The sequence below is a fragment of the Ornithodoros turicata genome, chromosome 5, assembly GCF_037126465.1.
Source record: "Ornithodoros turicata isolate Travis chromosome 5, ASM3712646v1, whole genome shotgun sequence".
NCBI lineage: Eukaryota > Metazoa > Arthropoda > Arachnida > Ixodida > Argasidae > Ornithodoros > Ornithodoros turicata.
This window is the reverse complement of record NC_088205.1, coordinates 39,453,237-39,475,917: the sequence shown is the minus strand read 5'-3', so window position 1 is coordinate 39,475,917 and position 22,681 is coordinate 39,453,237. Positions and strand designations below refer to the sequence as shown.

Genomic DNA, 22,681 nt, shown 5'->3' with positions numbered 1-22,681 from the left:
TATGTGTGTGTTGGGATTACTGAACCGTGTATGCTTTCCATTCGGCAAACGATGATGTACTGGGTGCAATTTAAAGGTATGTGCAAGCCAATAAAATTTGGTGTTTCATGTTCGATGTGCTTGGAGCATTTTCTTCCTTGCTTTTTCTGTTTTTTGAGAAGCGTGGAGGTAATTTTTCTGTTAGGTTTTCTTCGATACATCCGGTACACGGTGGCTCCTGGCGTCAGCAGGGATGTCGTACCAGTCGCTTCAGGGGGCACATGGCACCTGCAGATTTCGCAGGTACAGCGTGCCCCTTGAACTCATGTGGCACATTTTTTAAAAAAAATGTGCCAGTTGATCAGACGGCACCTATCCGTCACTGGGTTTAGAGTGTAGCGCTTTTTTTAGTTTGTACTTCGATTCCAAAGAAAAACTGTCCAAGGGGAGCTCATTAAAGTTACAAGGTACATAGCATTGCCTGCGACAAAGTTCATATTTTGTGTGTGAGAAATGCACAACAAAGGTAACCCGCCTGCGTCTAGAAGGGCAGCATTCGCTAACCGGGGTCCTATATGAGGGGCCCCAAAAATGTTTTTACAACATGCAATTTACCTTGATAATAACACTATTATTCATGCAAAAATGACATTTTGATATGTATATTTCTGGTAAGTAAGCATTATCAAATATCTGAATTCATTTACAAGGCGTTGGTGCAAAAGACTTTTCAAAATTTCCGTCGTAGAACAGACTTCTTATTAATATAGAAAACTTCAGTAACATATTTGAAAGGCTCCTTTCCTCCATGTCCTCCCTTCTTTTTCTTTTACCTTACGCCCGCTCAAAAAAATGATGTCAGTCGACAACCCCAGTGACAGGGGACCCCTTTTCTTCTGGTGTACCAGGTTACAAAACCGTACAAAGGAGGTGAAGGGCGATGAAGGCTTCGGGTCGACACACGGAAACCAACCAAAAAAGATATGGGGAGGTCGAGCGGCGAGGACTCGCAGCGGGAGTCGCGATATTCCCTACACAGTCTTTTTTTTTTCCTGAACGCCAAGAGGAACGATTCGACAAAAAATAAAAGGACACATTGGAGAAAAATAATAACTATGCTCACCTGACAACATAACAGGTTCTTGTTTGAGTGTGGCAAAAAAGTACAGTTCGGCCTCCTTATTATGTGGGATAGGATAATATATGCATTCCTTTCTTTTTTAGAAGAATTTCTGAAATTTCGTAAATTTTTACTCCAGATTTCGTTGTGTTGAATGCTGAGGTCCCAGTTAATTCAATCGTAACTTGAAAACGTGAAATTCGGTCGTGGAAAAGCTGAAGAACTGGACACCATGTGAGCCAAATTTATGCGTATTTTAGGAAAATCACTATTCTTGAAGGGCAACACAGATGCAATTACAAAATTGGGGTTTCCAGAGATGAATATGAGAGCTAGTTGCCAAATGAAGGAATTATAACGGAGAAGTCGTTTCATATATAATCAAAGCTCGCCCGAGATGCCAGATTTTCTTATTATTATTTTCTTATTATGTATAAATGGACAAGATAAAATGAAAGGAACTTGACGCGCGACGAGGTCTCGGAGCACGATTTCCGTCTCATAAAGCTCTGATTATTACCCGGAAACTTCAGTACTATATTTTTAGACACTCCTTGGTTTTCACAGGGTACTTCACATTACACCAGACCTTTCGTTCAGCGTAGACACTAATTCAGCGGAGAGTCCCCAGTGAACCGGAGCTTTTCCTTATCTTCCTCAGAAGGCCTCCCTTTGTTCGCCGTCCAGAGACAGACGGGTACAGGTTTTGGGTCATCCAACATGCAACTAGCAAGGATTGTCGAAATATGGAAAATCCAGGGAACTGGTCTCGAAAAATTGGCCGTATCTCAAAATAACGTGATCGAAGTGCCCGTTGCAAAATAAACTACTGTAAATAAATGTTATCTGGCTGTTTCTGCACGGAAACTGCCAAAGCCCACTTAGACTAACCTGAACATGAAAATGCAAACACCGAACTTTTACTAACCTAATAATCAACTAACTAACGTGCTGTTCCGTCGCGTCCGTTTCATTTATCTCCTATTTCTTAATTTTATTTATTTATTTATTTATTTTTGTAATAGCAAGCCGACGTCCCGTTTGGCTGACCTTTAGCCTGTTTTTTTTTTACCTTTTCGTCTAATAAATATATCCCCCCTCCACCGTCGATGTCATTGGTTGTCGTTGGTTTTCCTTGCTTCGCGAACGTGAATTTGGGTTCGGGAAAAGACTTGCTCATTGCGTGGGCGGAAATAATTGTGCAGCGGCCGCTTGATCGATTTTTGTTTTATTGGTTCACGTGGAGCGTTCATGAAAAAAAAAAGAAATAATAAAGATACAAATAAAAATAAATCGATCAATAAAAGAAAGAAAGAGAAACAACAAATAAAGCTGCAGCTCTAAGTACCGTTATCCTAAGAAACATTTATCTGTGTGTAATCCGCTTGCTGGCTGTTTCAACATTACGAACATTACAGGGCAGTCCTGTTGAACGTTACTGGAATGTTTGTGAAGTCGGCCTTCCACTAACCGTGAATACGAGAGATTCTCGTTAGCCTTATGAGACAGTTGACTGAGTAAGCACAAACCCGAAACGACTGTTATGTTCGTGAATGACAAAGGTCTGCAAATAACCAGTGGTCTCCCCTCTATAGCTGAAAAAAAAAAAAAGCAAGAAACAAACAAACAAAAAAGGAGAGGACACTGATTGCCTCATGCTCCATATGCTCGAGTCAAAAGTTACAGAAAAAGAGGTGCTAAGGACACGCTGCGACCTTCGAACTCCCTTCGAAAAAACGTCTTTCGAATAAACGGCGTCGATCAACCGGCTTTCGATCGAACGGCTTTCGACCAAGCGGTCTTCGATCCTTCTCCAAACAGCTTAGGATCTCAGAATATCCAATTATAATGTGATGAGGAAGATGCGATGGACTGTGGACGGTGAACTGTCAAAAACAAGCCTAAACTAACCTACCCTGGAAACTAACCTAGGACCCGGCTCTAACCGGTCTGGGGACGCTACGTCCAACGAGACGTTACATCCAACGCGCCGTTACATCCATCGGTGGACGTAACGGCGCATTGGATGCAACGGCTCGTTGGCTATAACGGCACGGTATGGATGTACCGACACGTTGGATGTAACCGCACGGTGGACTTGGTGATCTTTTGGATGTAAATGCTCGATGGATAAGCGGCTTCAGGATATGTCGGTCGTGAACTAATATGGCATCGATGTAGTTTTGGAATCAGCCACTCCATAACACATATTTCGCGGCGTATCCTCGGAATGTTTTTGTTTGTTTGTTTCCATTGTGATGTGATGTGATAAAGAAAAAAAAACGGGGATGTGAGTTTCGACGACGTCGAACTGGCTACCCCAGTACTCTTACACAAACACATGATGAGATGATGAAAAACAGAGATTATGATTTTTGTTTTCGTGAGAGTCTGTCAAATTAGGATGTTTTATGATTTGAAATGTTCACAAGTTACGGACAGGGTTGCTGTCGTGAGAGAATAAATTAGTCAGGTTCTAAATTACGAGGTTGGTCCACAAGTTGAAATCCCCAAATCTCAAAATATTCACGAAATAATATAGTATTAGGTAAAAAAGGTAAAGGCGCATTAGGTAAAAAAGCTACTGGTCGTGTGTGTCATATTCTGCTTGCCGTACCTAGTTGGCCTCGCTGAGGGCGGACCGCTCGTCACGACCAACGCAACAGCGCGCGTCCTAGGCCGACTTCCAAGGAAACCGTACCGGCATGTGATCGTCGGGGAAAACCCAGTCAAAACGTCCTGGCAGCACGGCCGGACTGGGCATAAGTAAGAAAGCACCAACACGGCTTTACGACAACGAATGGCGCGAAGGCAGCCAATGATAAAAGTGACAACAAAGCAGCGTCAAAGACAACTTCCCGGAATGCAGACGCAGCATTGCGATTTTTTCTATTTTCAAAGTGCTGTCTGTTGACAATACAAAAAAAAATCTGCTGTACACCTAACATTTTATTAATATGCGCGTTCCTCCACATGTGCGCATTGCTTAGAACTCAATTGATGTTGATGTTGAGGAAAAAAATAATAGGGAGAAATAGGGAACTCAGTAACATGCCTCATACCCTAACAACCTTCGTTTTGTGGTTGTACCAATATAGCAGCTGTCTATGAACCAATCAATGTCAATCCGTATTACAGATCACTTCTTTTCATTTCATTATTTTTTTCCTATTCAAAGAAGTACCCGTGAGGTACTGCGTTGGCATCTAGGTTTGACACAGGCGTCTATATTCAGCGACACCTGCGTTCTTTACGCTGGCATTGGAACCACTGTCCCACACTTTCCTACGTCTGTGGATGTAGCATGAAAATGCAAACACCGAACTTTTACTAACCTAATAATCAACTAACTAACGTGCTGTTCCGTCGCGTCCGTTTCATTTATCTCATATTTCTTAATTTTATTTATTTATTTATGTATTTCCGGAATAGCAAGCCGACGTCCCGTTTGGCTGACCTTTAGCCTGTTTTTTTTTTTTCGTCTAATAAATATATCCCCCTCCCCCGTCGATGTCATTGGTTGTCGTTGGTTTTCCTTGCTTCGCGAACGTGAATTTGGGTTCGGGAAAAGACTTGCTCATTGCGTGGGCGGAAATAATTGTGCAGCGGCCGCTTGATCGATTTTTTTTATTGGTTCACGTGGAGCGTTCATGAAAAAAAAAAGAAATAATAAATATAAAAAAAATCGATCAATAAAAGAAAGAAAGAGAAACAACAAATAGAGCTGCAGTTCTAAGTACCGTTATCCTAAGAAACATTTATCTGTGTGTAATCCGCTTGCTGGCTGTTTCAACATTACGAACATTACAGGGCAGTCCTGTTGAACGTTACTGGAATGTTTGTGAAGTCGGCCTTCCACTAACCGTAAATACGAGAGATTCTCGTTAGCCTTATGAGACAGTTGACTGAGTAAGCACAAACTCGAAACGGCAAAATCGAGCAAATTAACGTTTCATGTCAAGCTAATAAACTCATCTCACTTCTCTATAAGCGCACCGAAAAAAGAAGAGGTTTATTGGTCTCGGTGGTCTCTTACACGGGCTGCGACAATGCTGGCTCGTCTACCCCCCCTCCCCCCCTGACAATGCTGGCTGACGATAATCCCTTTTCGAGCAGCTAAGTAAGCTTTTGTTCTGGTCTCCAAGGCCATGCTCTAAGTCCGCTGTCCATGAAAGTAAAGAGGAGACAGGGAGCACTACAGTGCGCGTGCGCGCCGCATGGTCGGCGGATGGATACGGTCAAAATGTTCCGCGCGGTTTTTCCTGTGCTACGGCTAGAGGGCGACACAGAATGACGCGGTTTACGGGGCTTTGAGACGGTATTTATCCGTACCCACGTTTCATGCTTTTTTATAAAAACGGAAAGTGGTAGACATATAGATTTGATGTCTGTCGATTCCTGAAATATTTCCAGAGAAAGCAAACGGAAAGTTTTTTCTAAATGTCTATAGAAGTTTAATAAAACCTGTTCAAAGAGGGAGGAGAAAATTGGGACGGAACATTGGGACGGAGAGCTGGTGTGCCCTCGAGGGCATACCAGCTCTCCGTCGCAATGTACTTCCTATGGAACAGTTTTTATGCTTTTTCTCGGTAACCACCGCACAGATTTTGACGCGGGTGGTTTCATCATGAAGAGGAAGAAGAGATGAAGAGAATTATGCTACTAGACTTGTCACACATGTCGTATGTATTTTACAGCGACGTCACGAATGCGAAAAAATACACAATTTTTCTCCTCCCTCTTTGTAACAGGTTTTTATTAAACTTATACAGCCATTTCGAAAAAAACTTTTTCCATTTACTTTCTCTGGAAATATTTCAGGAATCGATAGACATCAAATTTATATGTCTACCACTTTCCGTTTTTATAAAAAAGCATGAAATGTGAGTACGAATAAATACCGTCTCAAAGCTCCGTAACTGCGTCATTCTGTGTCGCCCTCTAACCGTAGCACAGGAAAAACCGCGCGGAACATTTTGACCGTATCCATCCGCCGACCATGGGGCGCGCACGCGCACCGTAGAGCTCCCTCTCTCCTCTTTACTTTCAGGGACAGCTGACTTAGGGCATGGCCTTGGAGACCAGAACAAAAGCTTACTTAGCGGCTCGTAAAGGGATTATCGTCAGCCAGCACTGTCGGGGTGGGGGGGGGGGGGGTAACGTTGGGTAGACGAGCCAGCATTGTCGCAGCCCGTGTAAGAGACCACCGAGACCAATAAACCTCTTCTTTTTTCGGTGCGCTTATAGAGAAGTGAGCTGAGTTTCTTAGCTTCACATGAAACGTCAGTTTGCGCGATTTTGCCGTTTCGGGTTTGTGCTTAGTCAGTCAGCTGTCTCATAAGGCTAACCAGAATCTCTCGTATTTACTATTTGCTATTCCGAAAATACCTCAATAAATAAATAAATAAAATTAAGAAATAAGAGATAAATGAAACGGACGCGACGGAACAGCACGTTAGTTAGTTGATTATTAGGTTAGTAAAAGTTCGGTGTTTGCATTTACATGTTCAGGTTAGTCTAAGTGGGCTTTGGCAGTTTCCGCGCAGAAACAGCCAGATAACATGAAAGAACTGATGGTCTGAGGCTGGAACAACATAGAAGGGACAAATACATACAAAGCCAGATAACATTTATTTACAGTAGTTTATTTTTCAACGGGGACTTCGATCACGTTATTTTGAGATACGGCCAATTTTTCGATACCATTTCCCTGGATTTTCCATCTTTCGACAATCCTTGCTAGTTTCACGTTGAATGACCTAAAACCTGTACCCGTCTGTCTTTGCACGGCGAACAAAGGGAGGCCTTCTGAGGAAGATAAGGAAACGCTCCGGGTCACTGGAGATTCTCCGCTGAATTAGTGTCTACGCTGAACGAAAGGTCTGGTGTAATGTGAAGTACCCTGTGAAAACCAAGGAGTGTCTAAAAATATAGTACTGAAGTTTCCGGGTAATAACCAGCGCAATTATGAGACGGAAATCGTGCTCTGAGACCACGTCGCGCGTCAAGTTCCTTTCATTTTATCTTGTTTCTCGTGCACGAAAGTCTTGTTACCATGTGTAAATAAATAGGTTGCTCCTACCGTTTAATATCACTCTTTGATCACATTATAAATGGATATTCCGAAATCCTAAGCTGTTTGTAGAAGGCGTTTGATCGAAGACCGCTTGGTCGAAAGCCGGTTGATCGACGCCGTTTGTTCGAAAGACGAAGGGAGTTCGAAGATCACAGCGTGTCCTCAGCACCTCTTTTTCTGCAACTTTTGACTCGAACATATGGAGCATGAGGCGATCAGTGTCCTCTCCTTTTTGTTTGTTTGTTTCTTGCTCTCTTTTTTTTCAGCTAAAGAGGGGAGACCACTGGTTATTTGCAGACCTTTGTCATTCACGAACAGCACAGCCTTCTGGCTTTTTCCTCTTCTCCCATCCGAAAGGAAATAAAATTGCATAGAACTGAACTGAATTGAATAGAACAATGCGGAAGTATCCCGCGTAGCAGTAGGACACATACCGAAGAAAATGTCTTCAAGTTGGGAGCAACCAATAGTCTGTGCTTCTTCTGGGCAGCCTTTTCATTGCTGGGATCCAAAATGGGATAGTGATATGTGCACGAAAGGCACTCGAAGTCTGAATGCTAAGAAGGAAACTTCGAAATAGTATAAAATACAGATATTGTATTAACAGCCATATAAAACTTTAGTTCAATCTTATTTAGAGTATGCATCTGCTCCAAACGAAGCAATAAAAAAATCAACCAAACGACCGCTGCCGTTTCGATCAAACGGTGTTCGATCAAATGGCTTTCGACCAAATGTCCCGCGTTCGATCAAACGGCTTTCGTTCTTGCGGAGACGGTTTCTCCGGGGGACATTTTTCCTGGGGACGGTTCTTCCTGGGGAAATTTTTTCCGGGGAGGAAAATCCGGCATCTCGGGCGAGCTTTGATTATATGAAACGACTTCTCCCTGATCATTCCTTCATTTGGCAACTAGCGCTCATATTCATCTCTGGAAATCCCAATTTTGTAATTGCATCTGTGTTGCCCTTCAAGAATAGTGATTTTCCTAAAATACGCATAAATTTGGCTCACATGGTGTCCAGTTGTTCAGCTTTTCCACGACCCAATTTCACGTTTTTAGGTTTGGATTGAATTAACTGAGACCTCAGCATCCAACACAACGAAATCTGGAGTAAAAAATTATGCTTCAGAAGTTCTTCTAAAAAAAGAAAAGAAGGCATATATTATCCTGTCCCACATAATAAGGAGGCCGAACTGCACTTTTTTGCAACACTGAAACCTGTTATGTTGTCAGGTGACCATTGTTATTATTTTTCTACTCTGTGTCCTTCTATTTATTGTCGAATCGTTCCTCTTGGCGTCCAGAAAAAAAAAAAAAAAAAGAAGAAGACTGTGTTGGGAATATCGCGACTCCCGCTGCGAGGCCTTGCCGCTCGACCTCTCCATATCTTTTTTGGTTGGTTTCCGTGTGTCGGCCCGAAGCCTTTATCGCCCTTCACCTCCTTTGTACGGTTTTGCAAACTGGCACACCAGAAGAAAGGGAGTCCCCAGTCACTGGGGTTGTCGACTGACATCATTTTTCTGAGCGGGTGTAAGGTGAAAGAAAAAGAAGGGAGAACATGGGGGAAAGGAGCCTTTCAAATATGTTACTGAAGTTTCCGGGTAATAAAAAGAAGTCTGTTCTACGACGGAAATTTTGAAGTATTTTACACCAACGCCTTGTAAATGAATTCAGATATTTGATAATGCTTACTTACCGGAAATATACATATCAAAATGTCATTTTTGCATGAATAATAGTTATTATCAAGGTAAATTGCATGGAAGCGAGTGCACAAACAAAAAAGGAATACCGTTTCGAGCACTAGATTTTCTGGACTGGCATTGTAAGCACTGTGTGTAGGCAATGTTTATAGCCTAATTTATAGCCGCTGGTAGATCCAGTTGAGAGCCTCCGAGATACCGTCATCCGTACTATCCGATCACACTTGTACGTCGGCATACAGTAAGTATGCACTAGTAAAACAATACCAAGAGCAACTAAAAATTCCATAATCAGTCAGTACAGGCGCCAGTGACTTGTGAAAAATATAATTGTAGCATAAATATATAACAACAAAATAAAAATAAAGTACTCATATAGCAATAGGAGACAAGCAAAAAGGCGCGAATGTCTCGAATCGAACTGCGGACCTTTCGTGGCAAAGCCCGACACTTTACCTCATGACAAACAGCGCAGAAGGCGTCAGTCATGCACAGTGGTGATTATTTGGGGAGTCGGAGGCGAACGGCGTGATAAGGACGGCGAGCGTGGCGCGATCTAGAATCGGGAAAAATCGTGAATCGGAGTTGCTCCCCGACTGGTATGGCCTCTTAAGATACAGTTTACCAGTGTTGTACGAGCTCAGTGTTTCTGGTGACAGGGCGTTACTCGGTGCTAAAGCTAGAAGCCTTCGCCTTTGCTTAGGTGTGCCTAAAACAACAGAGACCTTCTCTGTTTTGGCAGAGGCGCGAGAACCTCCAGCCCACATTCTGCGCGACAAAGAAACTCTTGGTGTTTACGCCCGATTCGTCAACCGACATACCCATCATTACCTGCGAGATACCTGTGTGACTTCCCCGTAGTCCGCACTCTGTCGTGCTCTGCTTCGTCTTAACAGCTACATCCGTCACAGTGCCACCTCTGCTGCATACGCGCCAGCGACGTGGACGCTGAATCAACCCATCGAACATGAGTCTGTGCCTGGCATTGCTTACAAAGACAGCATACCACCTGTCGCTGCATGTCAACTTGCCCTGGACCACATTCATGCCTTTCATAGCCATAGAACGGAGGTGTACACTGATGGGTCAGTGCGGCAAGGTTCGCCGTCGGCGGCGCACTATGTCCCTAGCAATGACTTCGAGCATGCGTCTCTGCTTCCCTATGAAACGTCATCTGTAGGAGCTGAGCTGTGTGCTATTCTTGCTGCCTTGAAGCGTATGTCTGCTTCTCCGCCTAGTGCCTGGACGGTATTGACGGACAGCAAAGCGGCCCAAGCTATTTTGGTAACTTTCTCTGTTCTGCGACGTGCATACCCTGATCCTCGTAATCTATAATGGGCTCCTGTCCTCGGGCCACACTGTGTGGTTTCAATTTGGTTCCGAGCCATATCGGCATCCCCGGCAATACTCACGCTGACGCCGCGGCGAAACGTGCCCATGCGTTAGAGCTGGTTGGTGGAATACACATCTCGACATCCGCCTGCCAACTGCAGTGACGCCGCTTCCTTACTGTCAATATATACCAAGCTGTTTGCCAAGGACGCTGCCAGGACCAACCCATTCTTGAGGTCCATTGACCCAACGATGGACTACACTATGTGCGGTCGTGTCTCAAGGAGGAAATAATCTGTCATTCATCGGCTGCGCCTCAACGTCGCCCGCACATCGTCACTGCTGTTCAAAATGGACCAGCAAGCCACACCCTTTACCAGTAACGTTGAGGCAGATATTCGTCACCTTGGGTTCAACTGCCGCCTTCCAAGTCCTTCCGCGACAACCTCAAGTCTCGCCTGACCAGCCTCGGTACTGCATCCCTCTCGAAACACTACTTGGCACACGGAGCAGTGGCGTAACCGCGGCGCTTCTCCACTACCTGCGTGATAAGTAATTCCTTCCAGTAATTAATAGTAAAAAAAAAAGTAGGGCGGGCTTATTCGTGTCCGAGCTGTAGTCTTTTACCCAGCTCCGATTCCTTTGCTCCAAACTCGTTCGCCTCGAACCACACGTGGAAGCGGGCGGGCGTCGCCGCTGCGCCAGGGGTTCACTTGCGGGCTCTGGCTACTCCACGGTGCTGAGCCCCTCTAAGTGCATTCCAACGTCTTTGTAGCTCATTTTCACACTCGCACAAGTCCAAGTTGCCCCGCTGGTAGAGGGTAAGGGCTCGCACTCCGCCGCTCATATTCTTCGGCGCTCCCGTATCTACCTCGATGGCTCTGTGCTGAACTTTGGGGGCTTTTTGGGTTCCTCTAAAGCCGCCCTTTCTTATGATTGCCGTTTCCTTCCATTCTGATCATACTGTAGTTTCATATATGCCAACATTATGGCAAAATTTTGATATTTCAAATTTGCAAATTTATAAAATTTCGGGTATTGTTGTTGTTGGCCCTTAGGGTGGAGGCAGAACCTCTCAAGTGCTTTACAACGACGCCTCCATCGGCGTCCTACCTCCACGCGTTCGCGAGATGGACTGCGCGCAAGGTGGGCGTACCCGTATATTTCCCTCTCTCTCTCGCACGCTCACGCCACACCCAGAGGTCGTGTCAGCCGCCGCTATGATTTCGCTAGCTAGAATCCTACACGTGTAAGCTATCTGGGTTTAGCCGGTTGGTTGCTATCGGTTTATTACTCACCGAGTATTCGCGTCATGAAATTCGCCATAATTTCGTTGCATCGTAAATTTTGACCTGGCTACCAAATCGAACTTACAGACGTTTTCACGTCAAAAAATCCCAGCACTCTTTGGTGCACTGCCAAACGCGTTCGAAACGCGATACCCAGGCAGCACAGGCCGTCGGGGAAAGAATAGGAACGCAATGGTGGCGTCGGCTTCGGAGCGGGCCAAAACTGGTTCCCAGTCGTGTAAGAGTGGAGGAGGTAGAGAACATAAGGTCATCCCCCGACGGTGCCCGGATCATTTCTCGACTGACGGTCATGTGACCAAGAATATAATGAAAGAAGGAAGCCGCTGAAAAGGTTACCCAGCTGTAGGACTCGAACCCACATCTTCTGGATTGCCGGTCCAGGGCTCTTTCAAATGAGCGAGAATATAGGGTCGCACCCCGATGCTGCTCCGATCACTTCCGATAATCAGTCACATGACCCAGGCGCGCCAACGGCTTACTGTTCCCCGACCTGCCAGGTGCCGACTGCAGCACTCACGTGATCCACAGTTTCGAATCTGGCCAATGAGGTGGCTCGATCAGTCGGCCGTGTGTGCAGGTTCGGAGACCCCGTCGACCTCCTCGTTGTGAGTAGCAATGTGTGCGCAGCCGTGCCACCGAAACTTTCGAGGGACTTCGACATTTTTGAGGCGATTCATTGTCAGGTAAGTACTATTTCTTCCTATGGTACTCCTCGCATTGATAAACATTACACGTAGATGCTTTTCAACAGGCATGACAGCGCTCTAGAAGGCTTCTCTCAAAACTTCGCAGTGCAGCCCCACATGGTTTCGGTTTTAGTGCTCCACTATGTTTTTTGCGTTGCTTTCCGGATGACGGGTTATGTTTTGAAGAAAATTTGGGTCAGTACAGTGTGGAAGCGCATGTATAGTGTATCTGATTTGCTGACTAATTATAAAAAAGAAAAAGATGGAGCAAAATGGAGTATTTGACTTCAGACGAAATGTCCCTTATGAAAATGGTTGTTGAGCTTTTGTTTCCAGTCAACGGACCAAAGTCAACGGAAATAACAGATTTTCTTAGGACTTCTTGTTAACTTTGTGCTGACATCATATTTACTTCCTGCTAACTTATGGCCGTTTACATTCTGTAGACCACGCCCAACAGAAATGCAATATATTTTTCTATTAAATTTACACAGACTCTTTGCGTAATACACTCAACGGAAACAACTGATTTTCTTCAGACTTTTTGTTAATTTGTGTTGACATCATATCCTTACTTTTGTAGGAGCTATGCTACAAATGACCGCACAGGAAACCAGTCGCGGGCAGAAGAGAAGATTTTCTGAACGAGAACCAAAAGGGGTGAGCGCAAGCGGGTGAGTCACAGGTGATGCTCGTCGTTGTCGTCGTGCCGCTACACTTTCTATTTACCTATGACCTTTAACTTTCTGTACACCACTCACAACAGAAAGGCAATGTCTTTTGTATTGAATTTGCAGTTTACATATAGTTATTGCATAAATCAAGCGGTTTCAGTGTACAGATTTTCTGAAGCCCTTCTGTTGACTTACTATTGACGTTGCAGGCATGTTTTATGGACATTGCTATATTAGCTGTTTGGGGCATTATGCGGAATTTGGAAACAAACGAGAGCAGCAGTATGGGAGAAAGTATCAAATAAATGAACAAATCCTTGGCATTCTGGCTATCATACGCAAACGTGTAGGATAATCGAGGACAGTCCTTATGCAGTGTCATTCGCAATAGCTTAATTTGCCAGTGCTTTCAGGTTGTCCACTCTGAACACGTACCATGTGGAGCTAGAAAGGCACTGTCATTTCTTTCCTAAGGGATACAAATACTGCTTGTCTTGCGCGCTTCCGCAAATTCGAGAGTTCTGCTTACTCGTACCTCTCAGTCAGAATAAAACGTGAGGTGCCTCAGATTAATTGGATTACCCATACAACCAACATTGAAGTTAGGAATTGCTTGGAGTATTAACTTACCATCAATATAACATCTGTGTTTCTAACACAATCAACATTATCAAATAAGGTTGTTGTTGTTTGTTTGTTGTGGCGCTGTGAGATCGCCATTTGCGTCAATGGGAACCTGGATGGCAAATTACGCGCTGATGTGCAAGTCTGCAGTTGCACAGACGTTATCTTGATGATGAGTTGATACTTCAAGGAATTCCCCACTTCAGTGTTGTATGTATGCGTAATTGAATTAAGCTGAGACACCTCACCCTTCATTCTGACTCGGAGGAAGGCCATGGAGGAGCCAAGGAGGCAAGCATGGCCACACGTTGCTTTTCAACACAGGTTAAATATGCCATCAATACACTTTCACACAACAGGAACTCAACAGGATTTCAAGAGGTACGCGGTGGCCAATTTTACACATCGCCAGTAATATGTGGATAGCACCGGCAATAGAAATCTAGTTTTTGTCAACAGGAAATTTATAGGCTATATCGATACACTTCAATGGAATTTCCATAACAGTTTTCATTAAGGCAGAATAAATTATATGGAGAGACAAAAGACAAATATTCTATCGATTTTCTTTTGAACAGATGTCTCTAGAAAGTTCGTGCCAAATAGCCAAAGGAAAGCCGACGAATAGAATTACACTTGTTCAAAGGAGATCTGTATGTACAGTTTATATGCAGGCGATACCCTACCTCGTATTTTGTCTATTGGTGTTCTGTAGTTTGGCACAACAGGTTTTCAGATTACAGGGTACGTCTTTTGATTTTCTATTTCATGTTGCCTTTTGAAAATGAAGAAAAAGGAAATCCAAAAAAGTTTAGATACTTATTGTTGTCGACCTATTTTGACCAGGGTGTCGGAGCGAACCGAAAACCGGAACCGAAAACCGAAAAAAAACGCTATTTTGGTGCGAACCGGAACGGAATCGAAACCGTATACGTTTTTTTCGCTCAGGAGGGAAACCGAAAAATATATTTAACGGTTTTCGGTCCAAGAAAAAACTTCGCCGGTTTGGACTACGGATAGGCGAATGAAACAGACGTCGTATGCTCTGAAGTCATGTCATGGATACTATACGAGGGTTGCGGTTACGGTGGAATGTATGTCGGTATACTATGACCCTTAAGCTCCCTTTGTAATGGTTTATCGTTCGCGCACGCACACAGACTTAGAGGTACATGTGACTCTCTAGCAATGTGCCGTAGTGTTCGTTTTAATTTGATCCCCGCAAACTCTCCTCAACTAAACAGCGACCCAAGGGAGCTGCATAACGGCCCTTTATCGGTAATGTCGCGCAACGCGTCCCTTGTTTGAGAACAGCTAAGTTGAATACATTTACGTATACGCGATGGCAAGCCCGTGCGAAGTGGCAACTCTTTTGTGGATAGGACACGAAGAAAATAAAACGGAACCGTCGAGCGCGTTTGTGAGTGAAGGTGTTCCTCGATTTGCGTCGTACTAATGCGATGGTGCTTGCTGGCTAGACAGTAGCAACAGACATTCGGATGGGACGCGATCGCTCCAACCCAGCAAGAAAGTACTTTACTTACGAGATCACGCCAAACAAGTCCATTTGTAGCATGTACTTCAAGAAAGGAGAAAGCCCATTTGAACAGACAGTAACCTACAGGAACCAGGAGCTACCAAGTTCACAGCTGTCTATTAATATTAAATACCATGTATGCGGAATAAACGAGTTTACATTTTGTAACATCGATTTTTTTTTTTGTGGGGATGAATATTCCCAGCAGAAGCGGAACCGGTTAAAAACCGGTATGAACCGTTATTTTTTTGCTCCGGAGCAGAACCGGTACCGGATCGTTTATGATGTAACCGGAACGAAAACCGGAACGAAAAACGTTTCGGTTCGACACCCTGATTTGGACATTTTGAAAGAAAATGCAAAGCGCGTCTATTGTCTTTTTGTTTTACGATAACTTACAGGAAATCAAAGTGGGAACAAATGAAAAAGAGGCCAAAGGATATAAAAAAAAATGTCAGTAAACCGGCAAAATTAATTTTCATAAGGGACGTGTGCAGCCAGGATCTCGCTCTTTGAAAGTCACTCGATCGTGGCTCAAAGTGGTTTTGCTCGCTTGAGAATAAACTATACTTATGCAACAGTGAATGAAATAGGTTAAATTTCTTTATTCGTTCCATGTTGTTCCCTACACAAAAAGTCTGATAAGTTCAAAAGAAAAACATATTGCCTTTTTCTGTTGTGAGTGGTCTGCAGAAAGTTAAACGCCATAAATCAACATATGATGCCAGCACAAAGTTCACAAAAAGTCTCAAGAAAATCTGCTGTTTCTGTTGACTCTGGTCTGTTGACTGTAACCGAAAAAAGTAACAGCCATTTTTGTAAGGGATATGCAAAAAGTATGTGTTAATTCAATAGAAAAACATACCACCTCTCTGTTGTGAGTGGTCTACAGAAGCTTACTGGCTCTAAGTCAACAGAAAGTAAACATATCATGTCAGCACAAACTTAACAAAAAGTCTAAAGAAAATCTGTTGTTTCTGTTGGCTCTGGTCTGTTGACAGAGAACAAAAAAATAACAGCAAGGGCCAACCCTAGCTTTGCCGGGTAATCGCACAGGAAGTCATGAGAATTTCAACAGGACCTCCTGTATAATCCGTCTACAGAAAGTACATATAATTGTAGTCCACAAGTTTTGTACACGATGCCAACGGAGGTTCCGTCACAGAAAGTACATGTAATGTATCCCACAGGTAGTGCACACATCGTCAACAGAAATTCCTGTTGACTTGATTAACAAGCAGTGAAAGTCAAGAGACTGTCAGTGTAGGAAATAAAGAGTACATAGGAAATCTGTAGAAAGGAAAAATTCATTTTCATAAGGGATGGTAGAGCGATCGAACCGGTAATTCAGAAGATATGGGTTTGAGTCCTGCAGCTGGCTAACCTTTTCATTGACTTCCTACTTTCTTCATTCATTGTTCTTAGGCACTTGAGGCTTTGTGTGTTTGTCCCTCTTCTGTGTTCTAGCCTCAGAACATCAACCTCCATCGAGTTAAAAAAACAAGAACTTGTACTGAAAAGTGTTTTGAAGCAAAATATGACACCTTTGTTTAATGGAAAAACAAAAAAAGATTAAATAATAGCCACAGAACCATTTAACCGCCCACCAACATCCAGCGAACGTCGGGTTGTGGATGATGGGTACGTCTCACGAACGTACACCTTTGCTCCCGCGGATACGTTTTAACTCACGCCCGCACAACCCTGCTAATCAAGAGAAAATTATGCGAAATGGACGTCGTAGGACCGCCGATGCGGATCTTCGAGGGACCTGAGGAGGATCTGTTCTGACCCCATAGGTATCGCGCGCCTATGGAAGTATCGTAATTTTAATCATGAAATGAATACAAGGACGCAAGTGTGCACCCAAAACACTTTATTTCTATGTGGATTTTATTTACATGTGCATTCGCACATGCCTGCTAGCACATAAGTGTTGTGTTGCTTGGTATACGATGAGAAGCACGCACCGTCAGATTCACGGTATACTCTTTATTCCGCCATCTTGATAATCTCCCTGGTTGCAGCACAACAATCGGGGCAGTTTGTATGGACGTGGTTGATACAGTGACATAATAGCACAGGTAATATATGACATTCCCCCTCCACCTTTTATGTAGAAACGATTTCTGGAAGAAATACAGGTGAAAACACAAATGGATAAAGCGAGATAACAAAAGGTTCAAAAGTCACAGCTCTCCCTCGTGCAGCTCTAGGTATAGTTGAGCCTCTCTGGTGGCACACCTCTTGAACTTCTGATAGGGTACCGGTTGGGAGAACCAGAGTCCTGTGCGGAGACACCGTCGTGGTGTCGATCATCATCTGGTGGATCATTACTGGTTTGGTTTTGTGGGTCGTCGCGTCTGGTGTCATCAAGCAGTTCGTCGTCTTCGTCGCTATTTTCTGCGTTAGGTGTGTGCTTGTGCTCTGCTCCAAGTTTTTTGAAGAAGCTTGCATTCCGTGTGATGATATGATTATTTCTTTTTGCTGAAATTTGACTGCCTATGACTTCTACGACAATATAAGGCACCGGGTCAAATGTCGACGTCAACTTACTAATCTTCTTTTGTTTGACCAAAACAACATCTCCTTTTTGAAGAGTGTGTTCCCTAGTATGTCGTTTTTCGTCTGCTCGTGCTTTCGATATTTCTTTTGCTCTTGTATCGTTCGAGAGAGTAGCGTCGCGTGTGTCCGTGGTCTCACGGTGTACAGAACTCGGCAAGGTGGTCAACATTTTCGTTCCAAAGAGAAGCTCATATGGCGAAAGCTTTGTAGTGGTGTGCGCAGTAGCACGGTAGCAGAGAAGAAAGTCATGTATTTTCTGCATCCAGTTCTGCTCTTCCACATGGCACGTTTTAATGGCTTTCATGAGTGTTTGGATGAAGCGTTCTGCCTCTCCATTCGCTTCAGGCCACAACGGAGTAACTCTGTGATGTCGGAAACCGAGTTCCTGTGCGAAGAGTTTAAACTCTGAGGAGTTGAAAGGAGGTCCGTTGTCAGTTTTTATTTGCTTCGGGATACCGAATTGTGACAGAGTTCTTCTTAGCACTGCTATGGTTGATGACGCTGCGGTTGACGGAACGACTTCCACTACCGGGAAACGGGAATATTCGTCTACAAGTACCAGAAGGTACTTTCCATTCGGAAATGGGCCTGCAAAGTCCATCGCAAGGTTTTCCCATGGCCCGTCAGGCAGTGGAGTTGGCTTTAGAGGATCGCGTTTTGGTCCATGTGTGACAGCTTGGCATGGAATGCAATTGCGCACTGCCTTTTCTACGAGGGTATCCATTTTGGGAAACCAAACGGACTCGCGGGGCAGTTGTTTAGTCTTCACCATGCCCATGTGTCCTTTGTGGGCAAGCTGAACTGCACGTTCCTGAAGACATGAAGGGAGCAGTAACCTTGTGCCTCGCAGAATGAGACCTAGTGGCGTCACAGACAGTTCAGTCTCTAGAGGCTTGTAGGGTTTGACGTGCGGCTTATTCCACAGATCATGCCTCATAGAGGGGCATGCTTGAATTGCTTGTGTGAGTTCTTGACACGTGACATCGGCCAATGTTGCCTTAATGACTTCCTCGGTGTTTATTGCACGAGGTACTGCGATTCTTGACAGGAATAAGACATACTCGTCAGGTACCTTGCTGGTTCGAAACCTGGGGTTGACTTGCCCTACAGGATGTCGGGACATGTAATCTGAAGGATTTTCTGATCCTTTCTGGTGTTGAACAGTGAAGCTGTACTGCTGAATTCGTAGACACAGTCGTTCAATCCTTGCAGATGGTCGCGAACTTGGATTTGTCAGAATATTCACAAGCGGTTTGTGGTCAGTGTGTAGCACAAAACAGGTTCCGTAGAGGTAGATATTGAAGTGCTCTATGGCCCAGACCGCAGCAAGAGTCTCTTTCTCGATTTGCGAGTAGCGTTCCTCTGCCTCTGTAAGGCTACGGCTGGCATATGCCACTACATGAGTTCTGTCACCACCATCCTGCGCGAGGATGGCTCCTAATCCCTTTGGACCTGCATCAACTGTGAGATGGGTGGTTTTGTTCTGGTCGAAGTAGGCCAGGTTGCTGCTATGAGTGAGCACATCTTTTAGCTGGTCCAGTGCTTTTTGATGATCTGTTGTCCAGTTCCATGGTGTTTCCTTCTTTGTCAGGGAGCGTAAAGGCGCTGTTAGCTGGGCTAGGTTAGGAATGAACCTGCCACAGTAAGTGATCATTCCAAGAAGGCTTCTGACCTCAGACACATCTCTTGGAGGTGGCATATTTAGGAAGCCTTGTACCTTAGCAGGATCTGGTTTGATGCCTTTCTCTGAGAAGATATGTCCGAAGAATGTTAGCTCACGCTGGAAAAAGCTGCATTTTTTTGGACTCAGTGTGATGCCACAGTCGGTGAGGCGTTTCAGGGTAGCGTCAAGGGAGTCGTTGTGTTCTCTTTCGGTCTTGCCATATACCAGGATGTCGTCGCTGATGTTTATTACGCCGGGAATGCCCGCAAGTACTTGACGAACCGTATTTTGAAAAAGTTCGGCGGCTGCGTTTATTCCGAAGTTCAACCGCTTGTACCTGTAAAGTCCCATGTGAGTTGCGAACGTTGTGATATGACGACAGTCTTCCTTAAGTAGCAGCTGATGATAGCCGTCGTTTAGGTCTAGTTTAGAGAACATCATTGCACCGTTTAGGCAGGTAACGAGGCCTTCCAGTGTAGGTGAGGTGTGGCGTTCTCGTATAATAGCTTGGTTAGCGCGGCGCATGTCAACGCACTGACGCACTTGGTCAGGAGCATGTGGCTTTGGAACCACGACTATGGGGGACACCCACGTTGTTGGACCCGTGGCTTTTTCAATAACATCTAGTTGTATCAGCCTGTCGATCTCCTTTTCTACTGCTTCACGAATGTGAAATGGAAGAGGACGTGCTTTCTGTGCGACTGGTGGAACCGTAGGGTCGATGTGGAGCTGAACTTCAAATTCCCTTAACTCTCCAAGGCCAGTGAACAGTTTGGGGTACTTGCTTAGAATATTTTCTTTGCTTGTCGCCACGTTGTAAGCAATGGATATGAGCCCAAGTGCTTCAGCCAACCGAAAACAAAGCAATGACTCACTAGGCGTTGCTGTGACAAGGACGATATCTTCCACCACCGAAGTCTTGTAAGAGAATGGTGCTCTGAACTTTCCTAGTAACGGAAGCTCATTCTTCGATCCATATGCAAAGACCTTTGGCACGGGCTTGACAAGTTGGGGTCGTTGCGGGATGCTATTGTACGTATCAAGGCTAATTATGTTCACCGTAGCGCCTGTGTCTATGATGAATTCTAACTCCTTGTTGAAGACAGTGAGCATCACCCTCGGGGCTTTAGAACTTTTCGGGAACAGTGCAAAGGCTTCATCACCGGACTCGCTGTCTGCACTCTGTTTTCTAACTTCATGAACGACATTTGGGTCTTCGCTTGTGTTGTTTTTACTGCGGCACACGACTGCGAAATGGCCACGTTTCCGGCACGCATTGCATGTTGCATTTCGTGCTGGACAAGACTGTTTTCCGCCTTTGTGAGGCCAAGCACCACCACAGTTGAAACACTGCTTGTCTTGACGCGTGCTCGTTGACGTTCCCGTGTCAGTAGATGCGTTGCTACGTTGAGACTTCTTGCGTGTAAGACGATGCACATCTGTAGACATGGATGCCTCAATATCGTTCACTTGTCGAGTTGTAATTTCGTAAGTGCGGCCTTGTGTGAGAAGCTGGTCAAGTGTTGCATCCGTCTGTAGTGCGAAGCGTCGGAGTTTTGTGGACGTTGTGCCGAGAACAATTTGAGATTTGACTTCTGCTTCAGTGTTTGCAAACGAGCGATTTCGAGCCATTGTGCGCAAACGCGTATAGAAGGAATCTATGCTCTCATCTTCTTGTTGCGTTGTCCGTCGGAACTGAAAGATCTCGTAGTCTCTGTTTACCTTAGGCGTGAAGTGATCGTGGAGCTTTTTTTTTTTTTTGGCTGTAACGTAAACATCTGCCGTGGAGGCTGCATCGGGTCGTGTTTCTGCTTCGGAGGATTGAGTTACGGCTGTACCTGGGTGCGGCTCCAGCGAGGTGTATATGTCATATCCGTCATCCCCAATGTAATGTAGAAGCAGTGCTTTCTTTTGGGCTGGACTTGTGATATTGAGACCAACGAGTAGATTTTCAAATCGATTTATCCAGCGCTGCCAACGGTCCCCAATAGTAGTGTGATTCGAAGAAAGGTCAAACGGAGGAAATGCCGGTAAGGCAGCGGGTACGACCGCCATGTTGAATGCTTGTTGCTCACCTCTTGTGTTCTCGGTAGCACCTCGGGAGTCAGTGGCTTGGTGACATCTGTGCTGTACGAGGAGTTGCGCGCATCGCTCGAATATGCCCGAAGGAGTTCGCACTCGTCGCCAGTTGTTGTGTTGCTTGGTATACGATGAGAAGCACGCACCGTCAGATTCACGGTATACCCTTTATTCCGCCATCTTGATAATCTCCCTGGTTGCCAGCACAACAATCGGGGCATTTTGTATGGACGTGGATGATACAGTGACATAATAGCACAGGTAATATATGACAATAAGCAGTACCAATAATGGAAGAACGTGACAAGGTGCTATATCCAGATCATTCCCGATCATACAGATCGTGATCACAATATCGCCACGTTATGTAAACAAGAAAAAAACATCCATGTTACTCGCCGTATAATTAGTTGGTATCCTGCATGGAATCGACGCAACTGTATCTTCACGCTCCTTCACGTCTTATGAACGGCTACCGCTTTCTTTGTTCCTTCGTGTGTCTTCCAGCCTCTGGAACTCACTGGCCAAGTTCTACCACCGAGGTACACTGATAAAAGCGACAGACGTACTGCAGGCATCATCGCTCTCTGCCTATGGCACATACGCATACCAGCGTTTTGCAATGCTTCTCGTTTATCTAGAATTCTTACCTGTAACGCATAAGACAGTACATAATTCGAAGATTGCTCAAAGAGAAAACGTCCCACACCTTCTGGGAGACGCTGCGACTCACACAACAAAGAATGGCCGATGCTGAGTGGCATAGGCGTTTATGCCTGAAAGAACACGAAGAACACAGTGAGTGGACCGCAAAATAAAAGTAGCACACACGCGCTAATATGCCTATAATACAAAATCAGCTAGGGTCGACTGCATTTTTTTCACTAACCAGTGGGCTAAAGCGACTTGAACAATGGAGTCTAAAACGCGAGCGCTAACAAACGAAGGCGCCACGGCCGTTTACCTGTATTTCGGTCGCAGATAGTGGCCCCCGGTGGAGTATCGTTACCTACAAGGCATACTCACCTAAAGCTTCACAAAATTCAAGCTGTACTGGTGCTGTTCTCGTTGAAAATTACCGCACTACTCCAAGCCATTGCAGACGCCCCCATGTTTCTCCAGCCTCTCCAGCGGCGTTTGCAATCATCCGCACAACGGGCTATGGCATCACGTGACTCTCTCTTCTGCGCGTGGCGAAAAAACAAGCCTTCTGCGCAGACTTCTTTGGTGGCGACGCAGTCAGACGACAGAGCGGGAGAGAAGAAGGACGCGGAGGGTCAAAAGCGAAAAGGGGTGCTCAAACGACTATTTGTGGACACAGTGCGGATGGG

The 22,681-nt window shown here is 44.9% G+C and overlaps 1 protein-coding gene across 1 annotated transcript; it reads right to left on the bottom strand.

The window, feature by feature from the left end:
* Nucleotides 1–17,255: 17,255 nt before the first annotated feature.
* LOC135395752 (uncharacterized protein K02A2.6-like) lies at nucleotides 17,256–20,903 on the bottom strand. The gene has a single exon (XM_064626846.1). It carries the CDS (start codon nucleotides 20,901–20,903, stop codon nucleotides 17,256–17,258), a length of 3,648 nt encoding a protein of 1,215 aa, XP_064482916.1.
* Nucleotides 20,904–22,681: the final 1,778 nt, after the last annotated feature.

Bases quoted from the DNA above. Each gene is read 5' to 3' on its own strand.
- LOC135395752 (XM_064626846.1), bottom strand. From the start codon at position 20,903: ATGGCTCGAAATCGCTCGTTTGCAAACACTGAAGCAGAAGTCAAATCT.